Source organism: Halichoeres trimaculatus, unplaced genomic scaffold (assembly GCF_033239565.1).
Source record: "Halichoeres trimaculatus isolate MK-OKI-2021-1 unplaced genomic scaffold, fHalTri1.1 fHalTri1_scaffold_13, whole genome shotgun sequence".
Classification (NCBI taxonomy): domain Eukaryota; kingdom Metazoa; phylum Chordata; class Actinopteri; order Labriformes; family Labridae; genus Halichoeres; species Halichoeres trimaculatus.
This window is the reverse complement of record NW_027437191.1, coordinates 1,666,690-1,692,074: the sequence shown is the minus strand read 5'-3', so window position 1 is coordinate 1,692,074 and position 25,385 is coordinate 1,666,690. Positions and strand designations below refer to the sequence as shown.

At 42.3% G+C, this 25,385-nt stretch overlaps 2 protein-coding genes across 9 annotated transcripts in view; one reads left to right on the top strand and one right to left on the bottom strand.

Moving 5' to 3' along the window:
* Window positions 1-17,477, bottom strand: part of elp3 (elongator acetyltransferase complex subunit 3) — a 33,082-nt gene extending 15,605 nt beyond the window's left edge. Inside the window, exons 1-9 of the mRNA XM_074684531.1 lie at window positions 17,269-17,477; window positions 16,792-16,891; window positions 16,095-16,233; window positions 15,786-15,856; window positions 15,553-15,616; window positions 12,892-12,960; window positions 11,416-11,570; window positions 4,448-4,609; window positions 3,989-4,115 (exon numbers count right to left, since the gene is read on the bottom strand). Coding sequence (XP_074540632.1) covers window positions 3,989-4,115; window positions 4,448-4,609; window positions 11,416-11,570; window positions 12,892-12,960; window positions 15,553-15,616; window positions 15,786-15,856; window positions 16,095-16,233; window positions 16,792-16,891; window positions 17,269-17,290 — 909 coding nt within the window. The 5' untranslated portion in view covers window positions 17,291-17,477. The remainder of the gene's footprint in view (window positions 1-3,988; window positions 4,116-4,447; window positions 4,610-11,415; window positions 11,571-12,891; window positions 12,961-15,552; window positions 15,617-15,785; window positions 15,857-16,094; window positions 16,234-16,791; window positions 16,892-17,268) is intronic.
* A 195-nt stretch (window positions 17,478-17,672) lies between these two features.
* LOC141801485 (kinesin-like protein KIF13B) overlaps window positions 17,673-25,385 on the top strand; it is a 65,245-nt gene continuing 57,532 nt past the window's right edge. For 4 of the 8 annotated variants that reach the window (XM_074684530.1, XM_074684528.1, XM_074684527.1 and 1 more), the window contains exons 1-3: window positions 17,756-17,918; window positions 18,510-18,592; window positions 19,463-19,556. In XM_074684530.1, coding sequence (XP_074540631.1) covers window positions 17,905-17,918; window positions 18,510-18,592; window positions 19,463-19,556 — 191 coding nt within the window. In that variant the 5' untranslated portion in view covers window positions 17,756-17,904. Of the gene's footprint in view, window positions 17,698-17,755; window positions 17,919-18,136; window positions 18,223-18,509; window positions 18,593-19,462; window positions 19,557-25,385 lie in introns of those variants that run through there. The other 4 variants (XM_074684523.1, XM_074684525.1, XM_074684524.1 and 1 more) reach the window with 4 other exon arrangements.

The window sequence follows — 25,385 nt, the reverse complement described above, 5'->3', positions numbered from 1 at the left end:
GAGAGGACAGACAGGAGAGGACAGACAGAGGACCGACAGGAGAGGACAGACAGGAGAGGACAGACAGAGGACCGACAGGAGAGGACAGACAGAGGACAGACAGGAGAGGACAGAGGACAGATAGGGGAGGACAGACAGAGGACAGACAGGAGAGGACAGAGGACACACAGGAGAGGACAGACAGAGGACAGACAGAGGACAGACATTGGAGGACAGACATAGGACAGACAGAGGACAGACAGGAGAGAACAGACAGGAGAGGACAGACAGAGGACAGACAGAGGACAGACAGGAAAGGATTAATAGAGGACAGACAGGAGAGGACAGACAGGAGAGGACAGACAGAGGACCGACAGGAGAGGACAGACAGAGGACAGACAGGAGAGGAGTAATAGAGGACAGACAGGAGAGGACAGGAGAAGACTAATAGAGGACAGACATTGGAGGACGGACAGAGGACAGACAGAGGACAGACAGGAGAGGACAGGAGAAGACTAATAGAGGACAGACATTGGAGGACGGACAGAGGACAGACAGAGGACAGACAGGAGAGGACAGACAGAGGACAGACAGAGGACAGACAGGAGAGGACTAACAGAGGACAGACAGGAGAGGACAGACAGAGGACGGACAGAGAACAGACAGAGGACAGATAGAGGACAGACGGGAGAGGACAGACAGAGGACAGACAGGATAGGACAGACAGAGGAGGACAGACAGGAGAGGCCAGACAGGAGAGAACAGACAGGAGAGAACAGACAAAGAGGACAGACAGAGGAGGACAGACAGAGGACAGACAGAGGACAGACAGAGGAGAACAGACAGAGGACAGACAGAGGACAGACAGGAGAGGACAGACAGAGGACAGACATGGGAGGACGGACAGAGGACAGACAGAGGACAGACAGGAGAGGACAGACAGAGGACAGACAGAGGACAGACAGGAGAGGACAGAGGACAGACAGGAGAGGACAGACAGAGGACAGACAGAGGACAGACATTGGAGGACAGACATAGGACAGACAGAGGACAGACAGGAGAGGACAGACAGAGGACAGACAGAGGACAGACAGGAAAGGACTAATAGAGGACAGACAGGAGAGGACAGACAGGAGAGGACAGACAGAGGACCGACAGGAGAGGACAGACAGAGGACAGACAGGAGAGGACAGAGGACAGACAGGAGAGGACAGACAGAGGACAGACAGAGGACAGACAGGAGAGGACAGAGGACAGACAGGAGAGGACAGACAGAGGACAGACAGGAGAGGACGACAGAGGACAGACAGGAGAGGACAGAGGACAGACAGGAGAGGACAGAGGACAGACAGGAGAGGACAGACAGAGGACAGACAGAGGACAGACAGGAGAGGACAGAGGACAGACAGGAGAGGACAGACAGAGGACTGACAGAGGACAGACAGGAGAGGACAGAGGACAGACAGAGGACAGACAGAGGACAGACAGAGGACAGACAGAAGGACAAACAGGAGAGGACAGACAGAGGACAGACATGGGAGGACGGACAGAGGACAGACAGAGGACAGACAGGAGAGGACAGACAGAGGACAGACAGGAGAGGACGACAGAGGACAGACAGAGGACAGACAGAGGACAGACAGGAGAGGAGTAATAGAGGACAGACAGGAGAGGACGGACAGAGGACAGACAGAGGACAGACAGAGGACAGACAGGAGAGGATAGACAGAGGACGGACAGAGGACAGACATGGGAGGACGGACAGAGGACAGACAGAGGACAGACAGGAGAGGACAGACAGAGGACAGACAGGAGAGGACAGACAGAGGACAGACAGAGGACAGACAGGAGAGGACTAACAGAGGACAGACAGGAGAGGACAGACAGAGGACGGACAGAGAACAGACAGAGGACAGATAGAGGACAGACGGGAGAGGACAGACAGAGGACAGACAGGATAGGACAGACAGAGGAGGACAGACAGGAGAGGCCAGACAGGAGAGAACAGACAGGAGAGAACAGACAAAGAGGACAGACAGAGGAGGACAGACAGCCAGACAGAGGACAGACAGAGGAGAACAGACAGAGAACAGACAGAGGAGGACAGACAGAATAGGACAGACAGAGGACAGACAGAGGAGGACAGACAGAGAAAGACAGACAGAGAAGGACAGACAGAGGACAGACAGAGGACAGACAGAGGACAGACAGAGGACAGACAGAGGAGGACAGTCAGAGGAGGACGGACAGAGAAGGACAGACAGAAGACAGACAGAGGACAGACAGAGGAGGACAGAAAGAGGAGGACAGAAGGAGAAGGACAGACAGAGAAGGACAGACAGAGGACAGACAGAGGACAGACAGAGGAGGATGGACAGAGAAGGACAGACAGAGGACAGACAGAGGACAGACAGAGGAGGACAGACAGAGGAGGACAGAGAAAGGAGGACAGAAAGAGAAGGACAGACAGAGAAGGACAGACAGAGGACAGACAGAGGACAGACAGAGGAGGACAGACAGAGAAGGACAGACAGAGAAGGACAGACAGAGGACAGACAGAGGACAGACAAGAGAGGACAGACAGAGAAGGACAGACAGAGTAGGACAGACAGAGGAGGACAGACAGAGGACAGACAGAGGAGCTGAAATGGTGTGAGTAAAAGCTGATAGCTGTTCTTTGGTCTGACAGGGGAATTCATCATATCCTGTTTGCCTGCTAAGACCAGGATGGGTAACCTTGGCGCTTGTTGAGGCACCAGTAGTGCTGATAGGTGTTGGTTTTAGATCAACATGCATCCTGTATCTGGTAAGACTTTGCCTCATTGATGCCAGAGGTCGGAGGAGAATGGACAGACTGGTTGGAGCTGATAGAAAGGCAACAGGAACTCAAATAACCACTGGTTACAACCGAGGTCTGCAGAAGAGCATCTCTGAACACACAACACGTCCAACCTTGAGGCAGATGGGCTACAGCAGCAGAAGACCACACCGGGTGACCCTCCTGTCAGCTAAGAACAGGAAACTGAGGCTACAATTCACACAGCAACAGCAAAACTGGACTATAAAAGACCACAAGGTGCAGACTGTTGTAATAATCACAAGCAAACATTCTGCCAATCATCGACTTCCCAGGAAATCTGACCAGAAAATATTTACACACTGCAGGACGAGTTGTCCTTCTTGATTCACAGGTAGCTTTAAGACAAATGAGTATGACACTTAAACTTTTCACTCTGAAAACTCTGTGGATCTCACCTGCCAGGAACCCAAATCAGCTCCATACACAAAGCATTTGAAAACCAGGCAAAGAGAAGCCGTTACTGTTGGACGTGTGGAGATAATGAGGGGGCCTCGATAGGAGCCACAGGTGTGTCTCAGGGTCTCCACATCACCAATCAGCAGCACCTTTTCCTTCACTGTGTTTTTGATGACATGATCCTCATCAGTGTACAAACAAAGGGGAAAACTGAAATCAGCAGAGCCTCAAACCGAGTCCTCATTTACATCCTCCGCTCAGGCGTGTTGGGAGGAACATCAGTCTGCTACTGACTGTTGTTTCCAATCAGAAACGTAATGTGAGTGTGCTGCTGAGACACAGCCGGCCACATTTTCTACTGAGTCACATCACAGCCAGGTCTGTGAGCAAACTGTCAAAGCTGCTCTCTGTCTATTTTAAAATGCTACGTGTCGGTCTCTCCTGAGACGTTATCCGTGTGAGAAATGACACGATGACGCTCGCTGTCGCACAGCAGAAGGAAACCTGACTGCTCAAACAATATACCCAATGATCCACTGCCAGCATAACTTCATGATGTTATTTTTAGTCTTTACCTACTCTGATCAGCCTAACACTCACCACCTGAGTCACATTAAAAAATAACCTGAAACAGATTAAACACATTGTTTCACCTCCTCTACTACTGAAGCTACAAATGAAAAGGTGAGAGGATAACTTAAAAAAAAAATGTAATTCAAACATTGAACCTTAAATACATTTCTCTGTGCTTACGATAAACTGCTCCACATCACGCTCCATGCCCACGTTTGGCAGATCTGGCATCATGTGAGCAACGACTTTGAAGCCGGCGTCCTTTGAGAGGTGGAAGGACTCGCACACAGCCCGCACCGTGTGGCCTCTGAAACAAACACAGAAAACATCAGCCTCGCTGGTTTCACACTTTGCTGACAGTCACAGGCTCTGTGAGGATTTATTGGTGCAGGTCAAATAGTCTAATTCTATATATATCTTATATATTTTATATCCAACAAAGACAGTAGAGTCTCCAGAACAAATGCAGGAGTTGTGTCTTCATGACAGTGGGTGATGGTACTCATGGGAAATGGATTCTCCATCCTAGAACACTACAGATTCCAGCCACAGCTGTGGCTGCAGTCAGCACCAAACAGACAGTTCTCACAGAGCCGCTGATTTAAACGTACAGGCTCACCCACCCTGGTACCCACTGACCTGTTGGTGTCTCGGGCCACATCTTCAAACACACTCTGGACTCCGATCTCCAGCCGGGTGCAGCCGTAGCCCAGCATGTCACTGAGGTGTCGCTTCAGGCAGTAGTCAGGCCGTGTTTCAATGGTTATACCCACACACTTGGTGTTACTGCGCTCAGAGTACCTGCAGGGACAGGGACACGGTCAGTTCATCCACTCTCTCATACCCTCTCCCATCAGCCTGCGTTGGAACAGGATTTCTGAATTACTAAGCGACTATACTTAAGTCCTGTATGTGCTGGGCTCATTTAACAACATCAGTTCACTCGCTGGGAGTCTGCATGGCTCATTATCCAGGCTGTTAACACCAACCTTACATTAGGACACAACCGAAGTCATAAAGGAAACAGATTGTGGTGAAAAGATGTTTGTGAAGTGAAAGATGTTTAATGAGATTTTAATGAGTGTTTGCATCAAATCTAGTTAAGCACATCAATGAGTGTATGTTTGCTTCTGACTTATACTTTAATGAATATTTATTTTTCCATGACACGGGAAGACGTCTGCAAACCAGATTCAGGCAGCATTCCACACTGTCTTCTTGTTCGGTTTATCTCAATTCATGATGAACTTTTAATAAATATTCTGCCCTAAGACCCGCTGGTCCCCTTCAAATTATTGATCCACAGATTTTTGATAATATTTGTTCAATATTCAAACTGTACTTGGCTGAAAATGAGTCCTAGTGCCATCCTTTATCATTCTTTAAATATGATTTTAACACACATACAGTGGAAAGCCTCATTTAACATAATGGAATAAATTCATTTTTTTCCTCAAAATTCTAAACACATAACTCCACAATGACAGTATGAAAACATTTACTTTGCATTTTTCACAAATTTATTGAAAATAAAACCTTAGAAACACAAGTACATCAGTCTTTGCTCAACACTTTAGTGGTGCTCCTTAGGCAGCAGGTAAAGCCTCAAGTCTTTTGATTATGACGTCTCAAGCTTGGCTCTCCTCTTTTTGGGCAGTTTGGCTCGTTCTTCTGTGCAGCTCCTTTTAGCTCTATCAAGTTGAAAGGGAAGCATTGTTCTACACCACCATTCTCAGTCTTCTCCAGAGACATTTGATTCAGGTCTGGGCTCTGGCTGGGCCCCTCAAAGACCTTCACAGAGTCGTCCTGAAGCCACTCCTTTGATATCTTGAAAAGGTTCATACTGTCTTCTTAGTATTATACTCTTTGCAAGGGTTCTTTTTGAATGACAGAGAGGTTTGTTTACCTGCTTTACTAGTTTAAACCTTCTTCCGGGGTCTTCGTCAGAAGCGTCACGTGGTGGTGAAGTGACGTGTCATGGGCTGCTTTTATGGATTTACCAGATAAGGAAGTGCGCATCAACATCTATGAACGGGGACAACGGAGTGTACACCCTATCCCGCACCTGGGACATGGTCCTGGAGGAGGCGCCAGTCAGTAGGGGGCGCAAGCTTCCCTGCTGACTGGTAAATCCATAAAAGCAGCCAATGACACATCACTTCACCATCACGTGACGCTTCTGACGAAGACCCCGGAAGAAGGTTGAAACCAGTAAAGCAGGTAAACAAACCTCTCTGACACTCCTATGATATCTTGGCTGTGGTTTTAGGGTCGTTGTCCTGCTGAAAGATGAACCGGGGCTCCTGTCTGAGGTCCAAAGTGCTCTGGAGCAGGTTTTCATCCAGGATGTCTCTGTACATTGCTGCATTCATCTTTCCCTCAATACTGACTGGAGTCAGCACAATGAGACACAAAGAGCACTGCTACAACTTTAAAGACTTTTGGACTGATGGTCAGTCTTTTTTTGGCCCGACACAGTCCACTAACACCACACTTTATTTAAAATGATCGTCGAGAGATGCACTGGCGGTGATCATACGTCATGGATCACACGCGCTGTCCACGTGCTTGTGCCCGTGCATGAAGTAAGTGAATCGTGCTCAAGCACTGCATGGTTGTGGTCACACTGGCCATTCAAAACGTGCTTTAAGGCTGAAGCGTGCTTAAGCATGGCACGGTTTGCCCGTGTGACTGCATCCTCAGTTTCTGCAGCTGAAAAACATCCCCACAGCATGATGCTGCATCCACCATGCTTTACTGTAAGGGTGGTGTTGTCCAGGTGATGAGAGGGGCCTGGTTTCTTTCAAAGAGTTCAATCTTCGTCCAATCTGGCCTCTCTACCATGAGGCTGTGAGTACATATCTACATGAGACATCTTGGTTTTCTTTATTTCTAATAAAGGGTTGTGTTAAAATTTTGAGGAAAAATAATGAAATTGTTCCATTTAAGAAAGAAGCTGTACCATAACAACTAGTGAAGCTCTAAGACAACTCTGGATGCTCTGTATTCCTCAACATGGCATGGGTCTGACTCCATGGCGCCCTCTATATTCCTCAACATGGGGTGCTTCCCAATGTGCCAAAATGCAGTCTCCTATCTCCTCTCTCCTCCGCGACACCGGAAGTACTTTGTGAGCAGCCATATTGGAGGACATTCCAAAGCGCCAAATGTGCTCGGAGGAGAGAGGAGAGAGGAGAGAGGAGACTGAGCTGGAGGAGGCATAATCGAGGAAACACAAGTGCAGGCTTCGCGGAAGTCTTTTCACTGACAGACACGCCCCCTTGTGACGTATCAGAGCCGGCCACAAAGCGTCAGCTGTCCACATGTGTGAAACGTGAGCACCATGGAGCAAGATACGCTGTTTAAGTGTAAAGCCGGGCTCGCACTTCAGCATTCTCGCCCGATTTAACCCAGATTCGGTCCTCCCCACAATCAGGGAAGAAATCTGGTCGGAGACTAAAATCAGCCCCGACGTTCGGCGAAGATTATCTTCTAGTGTGAGCTGTTGACAGATGACTCTTTAGCCCCACGATCGTCTCACAGACTCGTCGGAGCCGCCCCGATAATTTTCAAACATGTTTGATATTTACCTGGATGATTACAACATTCATTCTCACCGAGGATGAAAACAGACAATTAGAAAGAGCCCCAGAGACCGGACAACAGACAACAAGGCTTAAAGTGAAACTGAAAGGCTCCGGGTCAGCTGACTGCGCGCTCCACTGGCTCACTCCAGCCAGTTCAATAATGCCTTTAAAAATAACACATAACCACGCAATTGTCATACAGTAGCAAACTGTTGTTTTATCAGTGATGGGTGTGAGATCATGCCATTATTGGCTGATACAGCAACAGTTTCACCTCTGTCCCTCTGCGTGCGCGTAATGGATGAAAGGCACCGCTGCGGACAGCTCCACTTCTCTCTCCTCCTGTCCCACCAGTGCGCTAAGCAGTGCTTATAGCAGAATAAATACATTATTTATGAACACAAAGTGGCCCCAACATAAGAATTAAAAACTATCACTCTGGGCCTGGGAAAACGTGACATTTTTCTTTTTCATTCATGAACATATTCATGTTAAACTGATCTAAAAGTGAATATGAATTTTCCGTGGTCGAGCGCCCTGTTGTTTACATTATTTTCCTTAATTTAGTTTCTCCCGTGCGTTCAGACCGGTTTATCAAGCTGTGACGCCGCCATCACTCCAAGACTGACGTCATGTGACGCTCCGGAGGAGAGGACATCTCAATGCTCATAAAATGAACCTCCTCGTCTCCTCTCTCCTCTCTTCGTTTCCTTGTGTCTCTGGCATGCATCTCTGGTGGGCGGGACTAAGACGCAAGTGGAGGAGGCAAGTGGAGGAGGCGTGGATGGAACTTTAGAGCTTTGAGAAGCACCCATGGCATGGGTCTGACTCCACGGCGCCCTCTATATTCCTCAACATGGCATGGATCTGACTACATGGCGCCCTCTATATTCCTCCACATGGCATGGGTCTGACCCCATGGCGCCCTCTACATTCCTCCACATGGCATGGGTCTGACTCCATGGCGCCCTCTATATTCATCAACAAGACATGGATCTGACTCCGCGGCGTACTCTGCCCTGATTTGCGTCTCTGATTAAGCGGCTAAACCAACATGCACTAGCTCCCAGACACAGCTAACCAGTGCTGCTGCCTCAATGACCATTTGCCCCCCTTGTGGCAGATAATATGATTCTTCATCTGCTGGCAGTAAGTGTCCATTCTTTACAGTCTGCTGGCTGATTTTCACCAATTACTGAGTTTCTGCTCCAAAGACACCATGATCAGAGTGTTTGAAATGAATCAATAAAAAGTCTATTATCTCAGATGATTATCTGCAGCCATCACCAACAGGACCAGATCAGGAGGAGGGGGCACACAGAGACACACACAGACAAACACACACACACACCAACACACCAACACAGGCCCTTTCTAGTCTTATTACACTTATGTGAATTGAACAGTCTCTACAAACAAACAGACAAACAAACAAACAAACTTCCTCTTCCCCTGGGTCTAATTTGAGTCCAGATCCTGCTGGGGTCTTCTAAACACATGTGTTTCTCTGAATCCATCCTTCCACTAGGCAGACCAACTCAGAGAGTGGAGTAGAGATGGAGTCAGCTGGTAGGGTGTTTCGCCCTGTCCCTTCTCCATCCAGTTTGGGCGTTCAGATACAGGAACATTTATGATCCTTTAAAAATCTGCTTCCTTCTCGTCTCAAGGTGCTCAGCTGTAGATTACTAAATGGAGAAGGGGAGAGCTCCAGGGAATACAAAACAAAATGGTGAAAAAAGTCTTAAAGTACATAGAAGATTCCATGATGCATTGCATTAAGGTCAGCAGTTTTTGTCAAAGGAAGTCTTTAAGTCACAACAGCAGAGAAGGAAAGCTGAGGAAAGCTGAGGACGGGAGTGAGACTGACTGCAGAAGCTTGATGTATGAACAAAACAAAACAATTATAATGCACTGTGTGTGTGTGTGTGTGTGTGTGTGTGTGTGTGTGTGTGTGTGTGTGTGTGTGTGTGTGTGTGTGTGTGTGTGTGTGTGTGTGTGTGGGTGTTTGAAGGGTTTTGTTAATTTCTCTGCTTTATTTCACAAGACATAAAAAATAGAAAATAAAAATTCTGACTAAAAATAGTCAGAATATTTCATGGATTAATCTGTCATGTAACAAAACTGATACTAGTAAACCATAACCTGAAAGGATAACAGACAGACAAATAGTAGTGCTGACCTTCAGTTTTCTGTCTTTTCTCTCCAGTACAGATAAAGATTATAGAGTGAAGTGTGACAGCTTTAATTACTGCCTGTTATCAAGAACAATACGAAAACTGAGTCCAACAAAAAGCAGGGAAATGCTTAAAAGTGGTGCAACAGCGCCATCTGGTGGAGATCTTTGTTAACAACAATAATATAACTGGAGATTATCAGCGCTTGGGTGGTATCAAATATTGTCTTTAAGTTGTTGCAAGATGATTTGAATAAGTCATGACAACCAGTTTCAACGTTATGATTTTTTGTGTTTAAAATACTCTAAAAAATAAAAAAAGTGCCTTTATGACGACCCAGAGACAAAAGTGATACCTGCATAATGTTGTGATTTTTTTTTAAGTAACAATGGAAAAAACAAAACTATGGCAATAAAGAGTAACAAAGCAGTAAATCATTACGTTTAGGAGCTGGAGCCGTTCCATGTTCTGGATGAAATATTAATATCAATGCTTGCCTTCTTACAAATCTATGTTGGTCTGTCATCAATCATTTCAATGATACTTGTGTATTGTTCAGGGATATAACTCGTGTTTTTAGCCCTTACATATTTTTGTATATTAGCCTGAGTTACAGTTATGTAACCAATAGGGATAGGCATGTACTGGCATCAGGTGTGGGGCTGATGCCAGCCTTGTATCAAGGTATCGGTACTCATGAAGGCTGCTGATACCAGCAGCTGTAGGTGCTCAGCATGGAGTAAGCCCTCCTCGCCAACAGTTGGGGGCTACATTGTTGGGGGTTTGTAAACTCAGAGAGAGCTGTTTGAGTTTCATTTTGGACTCAATGTCAGAGTGACTGTGCTGGCTTTGATCAAAATGATCTGTATTGAAATTTTATGTATCAAAAGTACTCGTGGCATCAGTACTCGGCATCTGTGAGTGCTCAAACTGGTATCGGCCTGAAAACAAGTTAGGTACTGAGCATCCCCCGTAACCAGTGAAGTAAGGTACCAGTGATTTTATTATACCATGGGAAAGGTAAAGAAGGGGTTACAAGTTTATAGAGTACACATAGAAACAACAAGAGTTTTTAAGTCATGAAAACTAAAGAAAAAGGACTTTGATTTAAATCACCTTTGTTAAATATCAGACTTTGAATATAAGAACAGGGATCTCAGACCCACACCTCACAGACCCAACCCAACTAGAGCAGTTTTTGTAACAAGACCAGTGTGATTTCTGTTTCACCCTGACATGTCTCCTGAGAAGAGCCAGTGAAGTCCTGCCAGACCTCGGCCTCCTCCCACTCTGTCATGTAATTTCCTCTCTGGTCTGAGATGGTGGATTTTAGGTTTTCCTGATCTGTGTGGTCCAGGTGTTTCTTTATCACCTTCTTTCCTCTGACCACTTTTCCCTGTTTCAGACATTGTGTCCGTCACATGGATGTATCAGGAGGCTGTGGAGGTCAGTAAGTGGACCCAGAGGATGACACACTGAGATGAGGGAAGCTGAGCTAAGACTGACAGAAACCTATAAATCTGCTCACAGACAAGTCACTACAACACCAACAGACTCATCTGAGGAAGTTTAAAGTTGAAATAATTCAAAGTCAGTAAGAAACCTTTCATGAAGATATTCCACTTTTATCATGACTCATCTATTTTCACATTCTCCTCATCGTCTTCAAACTTTTTCCTCTAACATTTATGTTTACTGGTTACAGATGCCATCCTTCACAGTTCATCACTGTTGTGACATTTCACGCTTTTAAACCAGCGCTGCATCTTCCAACCTGCTTCTATCTTCTAGTTTTTTGATTTAACACTGTTAGAGACACCACAGGGCGGTGCAGGCAGCAGGTTACCTGACGGCCTCGGCCACGTTGTTGGAAGTGTGTCCTGACAGTGCGTCGTGTAGGTTCCTGATGAAGTAATCTCTGTACTCTTCAGGCAGAGCCATAAAGGTCCCGCCCATCACGATGAACTCCACCTTGTCCACGCTGTGACCCAGCTGCTTCAGCTGCACATCACAAAGAAAACAAGGTTAAAAGTATCCAAACAGCAGATGATAATGAGCATCTTGGAGAAGCTTTTTCTTTCAGCACCTAAAAATTGACATTTATCTTCATTTATTCTTAACATGATATGTATGACCCTTCATATGTGTTGTTGGTCTTATTTTCATTTAGATTTATAATGAACACGTCTGTAGTGTTGGTCTTTGTTTACTGAGACTTGTTAAATTAAAATAAATAAATAGATAAAAGACCAGGGGCGTGTAAAGGAGGGGGCAAGGGCCCCTGATCATATGGTCCGGTCTCATTTAGCCCCGCCACAATCTCATATGGAGAAAAAAACACGATGCGTCACTCTGTCAGACCATTACACAGCTGTACTTTCCTGCCGCCCGTAAACAAGCGAGAACAAGAGTGCGCGCGCACTGGTCACGCTCATAGATGTGCAGGTCAAGCTGACAAAGCAGGGAAACATCCATGCTTTCATCAGCGCTAACATACATAACTTCTCCCCTCTCTGAAACAACAGGACACTATGGAGCAGACTTATCAATCCAAAGGGCCCATGTTAAAAGAGCTCATGTATACAGTTTTTCAGCCTGGTTTCAAAAATTACACTTTGGTTTATGTAGGTCATTGTTCATACACACCACTTACACACATACAGTTACAAACTAGTGCCAGAAGCAGTGATACGTCATGCTTAAAAACGTACACACACATTAAAACCGCAGTGGGTCAGAGACTCTCCCACCACAGTCTCCTAACATCCTGTGGGAAACACTGTGGTCCTTTCTTGCAGGTTTATTCAGTTATGAGTTTGTGTGAAATAAGGTCAGTATGAGTTATTACAGTTTATCAGGGTTTTTTTTATTTCTACATTTATAAATAATATCAGAAGAAAATGCTTATATGGATATTTGAGTGATATGTAACACACACACACACTGACAATCTTCCTCCAGGATACAAGGATTTTTCCTGATTTTCCACCAAACTGACTGAAACGAGTCTTTGAGCACCGGTTGCACAGAAAAAGACACATTTCACTGAACTTAACTTTGTTTTACCTCCTTGTTTTTTTGGCTAATCAGGAAATGAATAGAATAATAGGTCAGGTCATAGTTGGGAGGTAACAACAATGACAGACACTCGTATATCATAATCACATATCATACATAATCTATACATTTATGCAACCAAGACAATTCCCACATGGAAGACAATCCCTAGGATAATTTTAGAAGTATATACGTTAAAAAAAAGACTTGAACATGACAGCTCTACTGAGCAGGTGTATGAAGCTCACTGAACGGACGCACTGACCTGCTCCACCCGATGTCTGGTCTGAAGGTAGGGGTCATAACGGGCTCGGATTGCTCTCATGGATGTTGGCTGTAAGAGAAAGGTGGAAGAACAGTGGATCAGAAATAAATAAAGAAAGATTATCTTACAGATCCGTACCTTGCAGCAAAATGAACGAGGCCAAAAGTTTTGGTTGATGAGTTGTGAACATTTAACCTTGTTAATTGTTAAATTACCGTCACTAAAAAAAGCCACAGGTTATGTGAATCATGTTAAGTTACACAAGTGACATGTCCTTTTGGACTGACAGTTTTCGGGTCAAGAACAGCTTTCTCCAAAATCCTGAGGTGCTTGATGCACTAATGCGTTTGGATGGTTGTTGTGTTATGATGCTAATGACTGAGCCACTTTACTTCTAGAGGCTGAAAGTATTTCAGGGGGATTATTTTTTTAATATTAAAGTAATTTCAAGGGGCTGGGAGGAGTTTCTAAGTGATCTTGAAAAAGTCTCTCTTCTAGACATCTGCCCGATCGTAATCCACTTTAACATGAGATTATCAGCATTAAAATAGGTTAGTTCCAAATGCTACTTTGTAGCTTCTTCATAGCCTCCCGATCGGGTCGAGCAGGACTGGATTGATTTACGGCACTTAAAGGTCTCTATGACAACACCACGCCAGCTGATGAGGTCTAGTAGAGAGAAGAGAGATCTTTGTTTTTCTCTGCTGAAAATGATTTCTGTGATTAATGTTGTAGTGATGGTGGACACTGGAGCCTAACTGTCAGACAGAAAAAGGACAGAAGAGCAGAAGAAAGAGAAACAGGAGAGAGATAGAGCACCAGCTAAAGGCTAAAAGGTCTAACTAACGTTACACATTACAGACATGTCTCAGAGCACCGGGCTGCCAGCTGAGATAAACATAGACAGCTACTAAACTACATACAAACTGACAGTGTTAGCTTGTTTTCACATTAGCCTAAAGATACATCGGAGCACCAGGATGACGATAGCACTACATACAGCCGGCTACTGACGTACTATACAAACTTACAATGTTTGCTTGTTGTCGCGTTTCAAACTGCAGCGCTGTGTACTGATAAGTACTTTACCTCTCGGCGTTGTATCTAGTAAAAAAGTTGACTTGAACAAAGAGAATTTGTTCCAAAACAAACACACGCCTGGTCAAAAGTCACATCTTTACGAAAGTGCGAGTGAGACTCCAGGTCAGAAGGCGGCAACTAATCTTCAACATACCTGACCTGCCAAAACAGATTTGGGCTGATTTTCATTCTTTATATCTGACAGCTTATACCTTCAATGTTCCAATCTTATTTCATTGAAAATCATTGAACAATACCTGTGAAACAACAAAATCTTTATGTTTTAACTTAAACAACCAACAAAGTGCCCAGGGTTTTAGGTCTCAGAGCAAAAAACAACAATGGCTGGCTGTCAGGCCTTCCCGGAGGAATAAATGATCAATTTCATATGTAAGGATGAGCGGGTCACTGATCCCTGGTCACCAATCGCCAAAAATTAAGGAACTCAGCACCAATCGATCAGCCAGCCGATCGACTGATGCATGTCTAATTAAAACAGATCCTCCAAACAGCATCTCTTTTTCTTTTTTGAGGATCTTTGTCATAACAATGCTGTCTTAAAAAGCTTGTTTGGGCTGAGACTACTGTTAACGCGTGTAAAAAAAATTAAATCAAATTGATCAAAATATCAAGCTTATACAGAATGTCATATTCGGTGGAGAGATTCTGAACATTTAAGTAACTTTGATGAAACGGTGTTTCTGTAAATGGATATCAGCCAAATCGTGAGGCCCCGCTTTCAGGGTGTGTATTCATAGTGAAAATCAAGATTAAGCGAGCTTTTGCCCTTCAGCTCCACGGGAGGTTTCTGTCCTCCCTGAGCTCGCCTTAGGACACCTGCGTTATCCTTTGACAGGTTTATCCACTTTATCCTCTTTTAAATCTCCTCTAAAGACACATTTTTATAGATTTGCTTTTATAGGAGATTTAAGATGAGCGTGTTTTAATCGTCAAAATTCTGCTTTTACCTTATTTTTATTTTATTTTTAACTGACAGTATCATGGGCCGTATTTTAAATCCTTTTAGATTTTTTTCATCCTTTGTTGTTTTAATTGTTTTAATCCTTAATGTTTTTATTTTTACAGATGTTTTCCTTTCTTTTACTGGTGGCGGTTCTTAATCTTTTTTATATATTTTAATATTTTTCCTCACTTTTCTCTTTTACCTCTCTTTCACTTCTTCTCTTCTATTTCCTTTTACTGGCTGCTTTCATGATGTAAAGCACTTTGTAACTTTGTTTTGAAAAGTGCTATATAAATAAAGTTTATTATTATTATTATTATTAAATGTGAAGGATGGCAACTGTAACCAACTCCAATACAAGAGCACTTTTTCTCTGGTGTCCTGACAACTTTTCAAACTATAATTTACCTCAAATCAAACAACAGCTGATTACTTATTGAGGGATATATTGATAAATCTTTTATCATTAGGACTTAATCATGTTTTACCTGATTTTAGACTTGAGGTTTTCTACCAGCTTGAATAGCAACAAGTCAGTGCTCATTCATTTTTTGTTTGTCTGTACGGTTTGATCATTGGTTTTGAAAGGAAACCGAGATCAAATAAGAAAAACTCACCTCATATCCGGTGTAGGACTGTGTGGAGTATTCAAAGTCTGAGTCTGGTCCACCAGGACAGTAGCTACCATCAGCAAAAAATCAAACAAATTTATAAGCAACCGTAGTTAGAAGCAGCATTTCTGTGTTTGAGAGGAAAGAAATAATTATTTCATGAATAATTTTAATATTCACACTGATCATAAAGAAAAGCCGTCTATAGTAGAATTCAGGAAACTTAAAACAGCACTTACACACAGATGTTGCCTGTAAAGCTGATGTGTGGACATCGATGAGGTTTGCACATCACAGCAACAACTGCAATCTGTGACAAAAACCGATTCAATGAATACAGAGTTCTCCTAACCCTTAATGATACAAAGGAAATGAAATATCATCACTGGCCATTTCAGAAAAAAATAAAAGAAATAAAAAATTCAAGGAAACAAAAATTAGAACATGACTTCTAATAATGAGCCTAAAAGGCACGTCTTAAGTTTGGATTGTTTTTTGGGTAAACAAAGAGCTCAGCGTTCCTGTGCCAACACCAGGTCAGTACATACCCCGCTAGCAGTGCGGATGGGTTTAGCCTTTAGCTTGGGAACTAAAGCTCGGCGATACTGTGGTGGAACAGCGGCAATTATGTCTACCAGTCGTGGCTGGGCTTCAAGTCCATATTTAGCTGAAGTCTTCGTTTTCACTCTTTGAAGGAACAAAAAGAGAACATGGGTGGGTAAGAAACAGCCTGGTGTTCACAAAATGAGTGAGAAGCAGGTCGAAGCATTAGATATCAAGTCATGACCAAATAAGTTTTGGCTATTTATGATTTGAAGAACAGGAACATTTAAGCTGGAAATTTGAAAGCTATGCTAATATCCTGAAACTCTGAATGCTTTGAATGATTCATCCCTGCATAGTTCAGAACTTCTCAAACTCGATGTGAAAATACAGAAAGTGTGGGGGCCACACAAAGATCCAATCCATGTGGAACACACAGAAATTTTATCTCCATTTCCTTTTCACAGCAAAGTGTCATAAAACCACATCTTCATCAGTCAAAAGAAGGAATTTCAAGGATGTTTCTGGGAGTCTACACTCCTAAACAGTTTCCTGATGAACTCACCATGCATATCATTAGTATAACATTGAGCCAAGTCAAAGAGAATGTGTGTTTTAACTTCTGTTGCAAACCGAATTTCCCTTAAGGGACATCAAAGATCTTCAGTCGAGCGTTATATGTCAGTGCGTGAGAAGACTTACTTGTTCAGGTTGATATCTTTGCCCTCTTCATGGGCTTCAACAAGCTGCTTTATTACATCAGCTATGGTCATCATCATGAGCTCAGCCCGGCTGAGATCACCTGAAAACAATAAATTACTAACAGAGTGAATTCCTGTTTTGTTTTGTTTTTTGTTTTTTAATTACTGTGGTGTGGCGTGGGACAGGCTGAAAACACACGGTTAAGTGCTGGCTGTGTATGTGCTTCCTATTTATTTTCCGCAATGGAACAGTTTAAAAATCCCCAATAACAGACTGAATTGATGTTTGCTGATTGTGTTCTTGATATGAATTCATAATTTAACTCTGAATGGCAGAAAAGTTCAACATCTGGATATATATACCGCTCTATGACAACACGCAGATGTAAACAAGTAGTTAGCTGTAGCTACGTGCTACATCCAGTCTGAACAGTTCAATGACAGTTTCAGATGTGTTATAAACGTGTTAAACTCTTACTCTTTTTCTTTGGCTTCCCCATGTCTTCTCCTAAGGGTTAAGTTTATTGTCCAAGCAGTCTGGGACGGTTTGTGGAGTTACATCCGCCGTTTAAGGAGCCAGGCTCGACTTCAACACGACTGCACGTTGTACCCAAACACGAATTCAAGTCGTACAGCAACTTTAACTGTCGTAAAGTATCGTAAACGCGCTGTTCCCCGCATTGAACCGGACCATACAGTCTATGAACCGGAGTATAGCAAAAAAAAAAAAAAAAAAAATAATAATAATAATAATAATAAAAAAAGACATCAAATATCGAAACGTTTCTTATTTGTTTGATCTATGTATACATACATAATACAATAATCAAGGATGGTTTGTTTTACCTGTGATTGCCACATTTTTTAACGAACAGCCTCAGAGGAAAAACACAGACTTGTAATGAAGGTGAATCCACACAGTGGCGCTTTATTCCACATCAGACAGCTGAACGTACGTGTGTGTGTGTGTGTGTGTGTGTGTGTGTGGAGCGCTACTGAGCAACTTGGAATCTGACTAAATCTCATGGTAAATCCCTTTAGCTGCCGGTTGACACGGCTTCACTGATCTCTGCGGGAAGTTTCAGGAAATGCAACAGGTGGAGGAGCAGGGAGCATGAACCGTACGCTGTGAGTGTTTTCTGGGCACAAACCATGTTTCTGTATTGCAATGTAATGTGTCTTGGCTCAGTTTTGTTTATGAGCAGTGTTTCTGGAAACGTTTGACCTGTGTGTGTGTGTGTGTGTGTGTGTGTGTGTGTGTGTGTGTGTGTGTGTGTGTGTGTGTGTGTGTGTGTGTGTGTGTGTGTGTGTGTGTGTGTGTGTGTGTGTGTGTGTATGTTATACAGCTCTGGTTAGCTAACTGCTATATGTAGCCGTCCTGAAGGTGCCTGTGAGCGTCGGACAGGGAAGCAACTGCGCACGGTTAAACCGGGTCTGTGCAATAATTATATGATATAATATGATATAAAACACCAAATACTGAACCGAGTCTTAGCTATATGGATATCGTTTCCTGGTTCCACAAAGTCGAATGGAAGTATACTGTCAATATGAGCACGAGCCATAAAGTAGCTTACTGTGTAAAAGTTTAGTAACGCAGTAGAACTGCGTGGGGCAAATAATAAGTGGATGAGTTCCGATTTTATTTATAGAAATAGAATTGGAGCATGTTTTTTGTTCTCAAGTTTGACTGGTGTTACTTGTGACAATTTCTCTCAGGTCAGGTGTCAACATGGATGACAACAACATGAACGGCTCCAATGTAAAAGTCGCTGTTCGCCTGCGACCTATGAACAGAAGAGGTGAGTCCAAATCTGCTGTCACACCATGACAGGATGTTTGATCAGTCAGTCACTGGATTGCAATTTTAGTTGATAAAGGCTTCTTTCAACACTAATTTAAGTTAATTCACCACACTGAGACTTCATTTAAGAACACCAAGATGAGAAAAGTTTCACACATTTAAATATCTAAGTTTGTATGACAAAACAAAATCACATTTTTTCATAAAAAAATGTGTTGGCCAGATTAAAACATGTGAAAGGGGTACATTGAAACCACATCCTGGCAGTATAAAATGAAATCCATGCATTTGCAGACATGAAATGTTCAGAAGGAACAGCTAGCTGTGTTTTAAAAGCTTGGCAGAGTTTGTGTCACTGAACGCTGGCCCCTTTCTTAAACAACACAAACGTCAAATTCATGTGTAATAATTTCCCCACTGTGTGTCCAAAAAAGTTTTACACTAAACACTCTCCCTTTAACTTATTGCACTGGAAAATATCCCGACACACCTGAGCAAATTCCTGCTCTGGAAGGAAGTTCCTTTATCTCCAGCTCAGACCTTCTACCAACAGAAGCTGTGACCCAGCTTTCCCTAACTCGCGCTCAGGGCGCAGGCAACTGATTTTAATGTTTGCATGGGCGAGTCCTCAGTGAATCACCATGAACAAACCCATTTCCTGCCTGGCCATGTTGAGCTGGTTCTGTTAGAATCACGAGGAACTGGCATACACACAGGGATGCCACCTGCTGTTCTGTGATGACACTTGCGCTTGTGACTAAAAAAAGAAGTTAAATGCATGGCTTTGAAACAGTACATTGAAAAAAGTACCTTTTCATTTCACCATTATTAGACATGTAATTCATCACTGATATCTGTTCCATGACAGAAAAAGATCTGAAGACAAAATGTGTGGTGGAGATGGAGGGAAACCAGACGGTTCTGCATCCTGCTCTCACTAACATGAGCAAAGGAGACCCCAGGTGAGCTGCTCTGAGTCTCACCACATCATTTTCACTTCCTTTCCAAACTTTTCAACAGCTTTTTTAAATAAGTAGAAGAAGTTGTTAATCCTTACTGATGCCTCATGAAGCCATTTTCTGCACCCTTCAGTTAAACAGTAACTATGGAAATGGTTTGAGCATGTGTAACATCTCTTATAAACACATCACACTGGAATCATGACTCTGAAGAAGGGATGCTATGATACACCCAACTCACAATTCAATATGATTTCCCATGCCGGGTTGACCATGCCATTTTCTCATGCTTCCTCTGACAGACTGAGCTTGCAGACAAAATATGACTGAAAAAAGATCTTTTTTAATTACTTCTGCAACTGCAAAAGACAAACTATGCAGTGAATGCAAAATTAAAAACACACTCAATTTTAAGTATTTAAATGTATAAAAACTTCAAAATCTATTTTCTCTTATTTCTAACAAATTAAAGAGAATTCCCTTTTTAATTCTCTGGGGTTGGGTAAACTGTGCAAAATAAAGTTTGTCCTTTTCTCTAAAGTGCAAGTGAAACTATTTTATCATGAATAACGAAGAATACATTTAAAAAAGGACCTTCTGAACAAATCTCACATCAAAATAACTAAATGAATAATAAAAATAAACAACATCTCTTCAAACAAACAATCTCAGATTTGCATGTGGTCCTAGTTGAGGATTTACATGTTTTTGTTTTTGTTTTTATTATTCTAAGGAAAGACAGTCCTCTGCTGTTTAAACATGGCATTACAGTTTTTTTTTTTTATTTCAGCTGATTTGAATCATCACACATTTGTGTGGATTTTTAACTGTCTCACAATGCATTGTTTCATCCTTACTTTGAGGACTTGAAAATCTTTCAGTCTCTGTGCAGTGTGCTACATGTTGTCCCCAGACACTGATGAACTTTTTGGTTAGTCCAACATGAGTCTTTTTGGTCTGGACTTGAGACTTTTTTTAGGACTTGTCGGTCTTGACTCATGAGCCAGCCACACACATTATCATGTTTGTGCAAATGCTATGCTTCTGAAGGAAAACGTTAAATGTGTCTTAAAACACAAGTGTTTAAGCTGTATTTTGAGAAGTTTTGATGTCGTAATTTGTTTTTTTCTCCTTACTAAAAACAAGTTTTTTTTCCTATGTCCTCCACTGTGAACATAGGGACTTACAAGATTTTTTTTAAAAACATACATACATACATGCATACATACATACATACATACATACATGCATACATACATACATTCATACATACATACATAGATACATACATACATACATACATTAGGGATGGGTACCTTATACATTTAAAACGATACAGTACTGATGCCCGGTACCTGGCAATCGGTACCGGTACTCAATGGTACCAATTTTAGGTACTTTTTGTGCTTAGTTGGTAAAAAATAACTATTTGTTTAATAATGTTTTATTTTATTTTTTTCAATTTGACATATTTATCCTGTAATTACATAACCTTGTAATGCTGTGTTCATGTCCAGCATGGAAAATTGTCTACTCTTCCACTCCCTCATCGTCACAAAGATGCATTTAGGTACCTATACATGGTACCTTTTAATTTTTTGTGAATCGGTACCTGGTACTTTTGACAGACTTCGGTCGGTACCTGTAAAAGTACCTAAATCGGTACCCATCCCCAACATACATACATACATACATACATACATACATACATACATACATATATACATACTAACATACATTCATACATACATACATACATACATACATACATACATACATACATACATGCATACATACATACATACATACATACATACATACAAAATAAACATAGCTTATTCCTAGTTTAGTTTTAAATTCACTGTTTTTCTCAAAATTTGATGACAACAGGGAGGGCAAACAAGCTCCAACCGTTACTAGCTAACTTTTAGGTAGTGAATGATTTTACATTGTTTTAACCACAAAAAACTCCTGCTTTCCTCTTAGGAATAAAGGGTATAGAAAGGACGACAGGAGGAAGACCATTTTCTGATAGAGTCTGGCTGTCCCCTGCCAAGGACAGTTGAGTTTAAAAAAATGAAAAGAAATGTTTGAAGCTTGCTATTTCAACTGTAAGCAATTATGTAATGCAGAAAAATCTAATTGTAACATCTTCCGGATTTACTAAGCTTTATTCATTTCCACTGAAACTCATGGCAGATTTATTGATGGGGGTTTGTAAAATAACCTTGATTTTAAGATTCATGTTTGGCTTTTCAATACATTTGAACATCCCAAAATGTTTTATTCTTGAATCAATCAGTCATTAAAAGTTGCCATGAGCGCATTGTTGTTGCCTCATATAAATATTACAACATTTGAATATTTCCTGGAGGTCCTTTAATTTCCCACTCTCCATTTGCACTCATTACATTTTCATGTTTGCCAGTTTCTCCATGGACTGCCTAGTGTAACAGGTTGTCTTACATCACATGATGCAGTGAAGTCATAGTCCTGAATGAATGTGCTGCTTTAGCAGAATCAGAATCACTTGTCTCTGCAGTTTTAACGTAGTTTTTTCAGTTTTTCACAACTTGTAATGGTCTCAACATCCTGGAGCCTAAGCTAGCGCGTTGCTAACAGGAAATTCCTGTAATTATACCAACTTTATGTTGTGATCTGTTAATGTTTGACCTCATTAAACCTTGCAGTTACATGAGTTTCACCAGTTTAATCATCTTCTGCACTGAATGAGAGGTAAAATGACTGTTAGCTCGTCAGTTTGGTTGGCACCCAGGTCCCTGGAAAAGAGCAGATCTCAATGTCTCTGGAAGAAGGTCAAATCTTAGTGTCACTCCACCCATTCTGCTTCTATTCCTCCACTCCTCCCATTATTTCCTTCTCCTCCTCCCCCTTCTCCCCCGTGTCCTTCCTGCAGCATTCCTGTCTTTACAAAGGGTGTGTCTGTTCCAGCTCCATCCTGCTCAGGTAGACATGTATTGATTGAAAGGAATGGAAACACAGGGAAGAGCAGCTCTGAAAACAGTGGCTTATTAGATTAATGTTAACCATTACTGTGAGCTGTACTCAGCATTTTGTCATTAGAGGAATAAGTCTTTGAATCTGCAGTATGTCAAAAAGGCAGGGAAACAGTACACAGCCCAAACGACAGGTTGCTGCTACATGAAGCGTGTTGTGCTGAGTGAAACCTGTCGGAGAGCTGTGATGTGAGGAGAATGAGGCAGAGCAGTGCAGGCTCCCTGAAGTTTTTTTTTTCTCTATTTCAGTAAATTAGCTAAGGGGCAAACCCTTCTTGATATGAAGGTCTTTGTTTTTGTGAAAGGGTCTGGGTGTCATCGTTATGGCATGCATGTGTTGTGTCTCTGCTGTCTTTTTTGTCCTGACATGCTTCAGCTGTAAGGTTCCCCTCAGGGATCACTGTGAACAGGTTTTACAGGCTCTGTGCACCACCAACACGTAAGATCACCACTGATGAGAATTTAAAGAAGTAGACTGTTTATAGCAGCTGTTAAAAAAGTTCTTTTTTGTTAGTATTTTTTTTTTACTTTTTTTTTTTGCATTCACCCGAAAAAAATAAAAATCCTCCTGTTTGTTTAGATAATGTCTTGTAAAAACAGGAATATCAAAAGGAAAGGAATTAATTCTCATCTCAAGCGTTGTTCAGGCGTGAAGCCCACTCTGATCTGCAGTTTTTCCCCAGGATCAACTGGACCCATACCACAGGCTGCATGGATATAAGTTGATTTGAAGTCCATTCAAGCTGGCTACAGTAGTCAAGAAACAATCAGGCAACTGCTGAAAGTACTGGACCCCCAGGTAGTGCTACTGAGGTGCTGAAATCGTCTTTGGCTGCGTTAATCAGCCTTTACAAACCGGTACTTTTCAAGTACTCAGCAGTCGCCTAATTGTTTCTTGACTACTGAAACCAGCTTGAATGCACTTCAGATGCATCGTTCAGGGGTCTTGCAAAGACGACAAACTAATAACAATACCATCTATACTTCTTAAAGACACAAGTATCTCCCAATGTTTCAAACCAAGAGAGAGATAAAACTGAAGAAGGTTTTTACAGGCAGGATATGTTTCTTCATCCAAATGATCATTTAAGATTTTCAGGGATTCCTTTACTTTTCAGATTCCCGTTGTTATTAGATAGTTTCTCATAAAAACCCCAAAAATGGTAATACACTCGAATCGTGAGAATAGCGTATCATCCCAGCCCTGATGTCTTGATAACCCAGAACTGTTTTCATTTTGGACCATTCATCATTCCAAAACCTTCCCATCTTTTTACAAGTCCAAAAGATGTGAGTATGACCCACATTTACTTCCACACACAGTCTCCAGCATGTTTGTGACATGTTTGAAAATGCACTTGTTGCACATGTTTGGCCGCTCTTCAGGAGACAGCCAAGCTACATTTTCCTTTTCCCATATAAACTTAACATAATGTGGAGAGATTCCTTTACTCGTCACCAAACCTAGATAAATTTGAAACCACTCTGTTTATGTTGTTTTCGTATGCTTTACACAGAGTCACAATTACCTTATTCATGTCCTCTGGTGAACCTGGTGTTATGTCTTTATTGCTGTTTAAATGTTTGAGTCACAGCCTCCTTGATTTGTTTCCCAGTGTGAATGTAATCCGAATCCAAATAATGTTGAAGTTTTTCTCAGAAGGAGAGTCACAGACCGGCCAGTTTCAGCAGGTTTGTGCTTAGTCAGCCCTCTGATTTGCTTCATGAGTCTCAGGGGATGTTAATGTGTTATGGCACCTATGGTGGCTGCAACCAAGACTACAGTAGGAACACTCGGACCCGCTGGTCTGGGAGGTCTGGGAGGTCTGGGAGCTTTGTGTTGGGCTGTGAAGCTGTGAAGCCTTCCATGAGTCAGCAGACCTGTAAAACAATAGTTTCATGGATCCTGTTTAGCAGCTCACACTACAGACAGACCTGGCATGTTCAAAGTTATGTGTAACAAAAAACTGATCAACTTCATCACAATCTGTAGTCCTTGATATTTGAACTTGGCTCTCAGAAGAAAGCCTGCCCTGATTTTCTGTCCATGGTATCACACACGTTTGCTTGCTGTTTTTCCTCGGTTTAGAAATGTAATGGAATGAGCAGTGACTCTCCACCCAGAGGGACTTTGTGTAGGATCAGATCAGACCTAACACAGACTGTTATGTCCCCCTTTATGTTGTTGGGCTCAGAAATGCTGGCCTACCTCCTCTCTCTGCTTTACTGACTCCTTGGAGCTGCAGCACTCTGCCAGTTATCTCAGGAATGTCCTCCCCAGTCCAGGACACAGGACTTAATTTTGCTCTTTCGTGGACTTGCCAAGTTTCACATAGTGAGGCCTTGTTTCATTAAACCACCCTCCACCCCAGCACTGAGTGCTCAGATTGATGTTTATGCCTGAGCGACTGTTTGTTTTAAGGAGTTCATGGTACAGATCTTCAAAAGGAGGCTGGAAACTGAATTCACAAGTTCAATGATTGATTTTAACTCAACAAAACAACTCACTCTGCCCTCTACATTTCCACTTTTTCATTAGTCTAGACCAGGGGTTTGAAACCTTAACTTTCATAGTAGACAGTTTGCCTCAGTTACCCTGCATGAAGTCATTCTGGAGCCATAAAAATCTCCTTTACCGTTGCAATTAAGACTATAAACTACATAGAAGTCTATACATAGTTAAAATATGGTGAATAATTGTGTAAATGAGAAGTTTTTAACTTTATAAAAATGTACATGTGATGCTTTGTTTTTTGAGTTTTTTAATAAATTTGCATAAAAATTCCAACAGTTAAAGGAATTTGCAATAATTTCA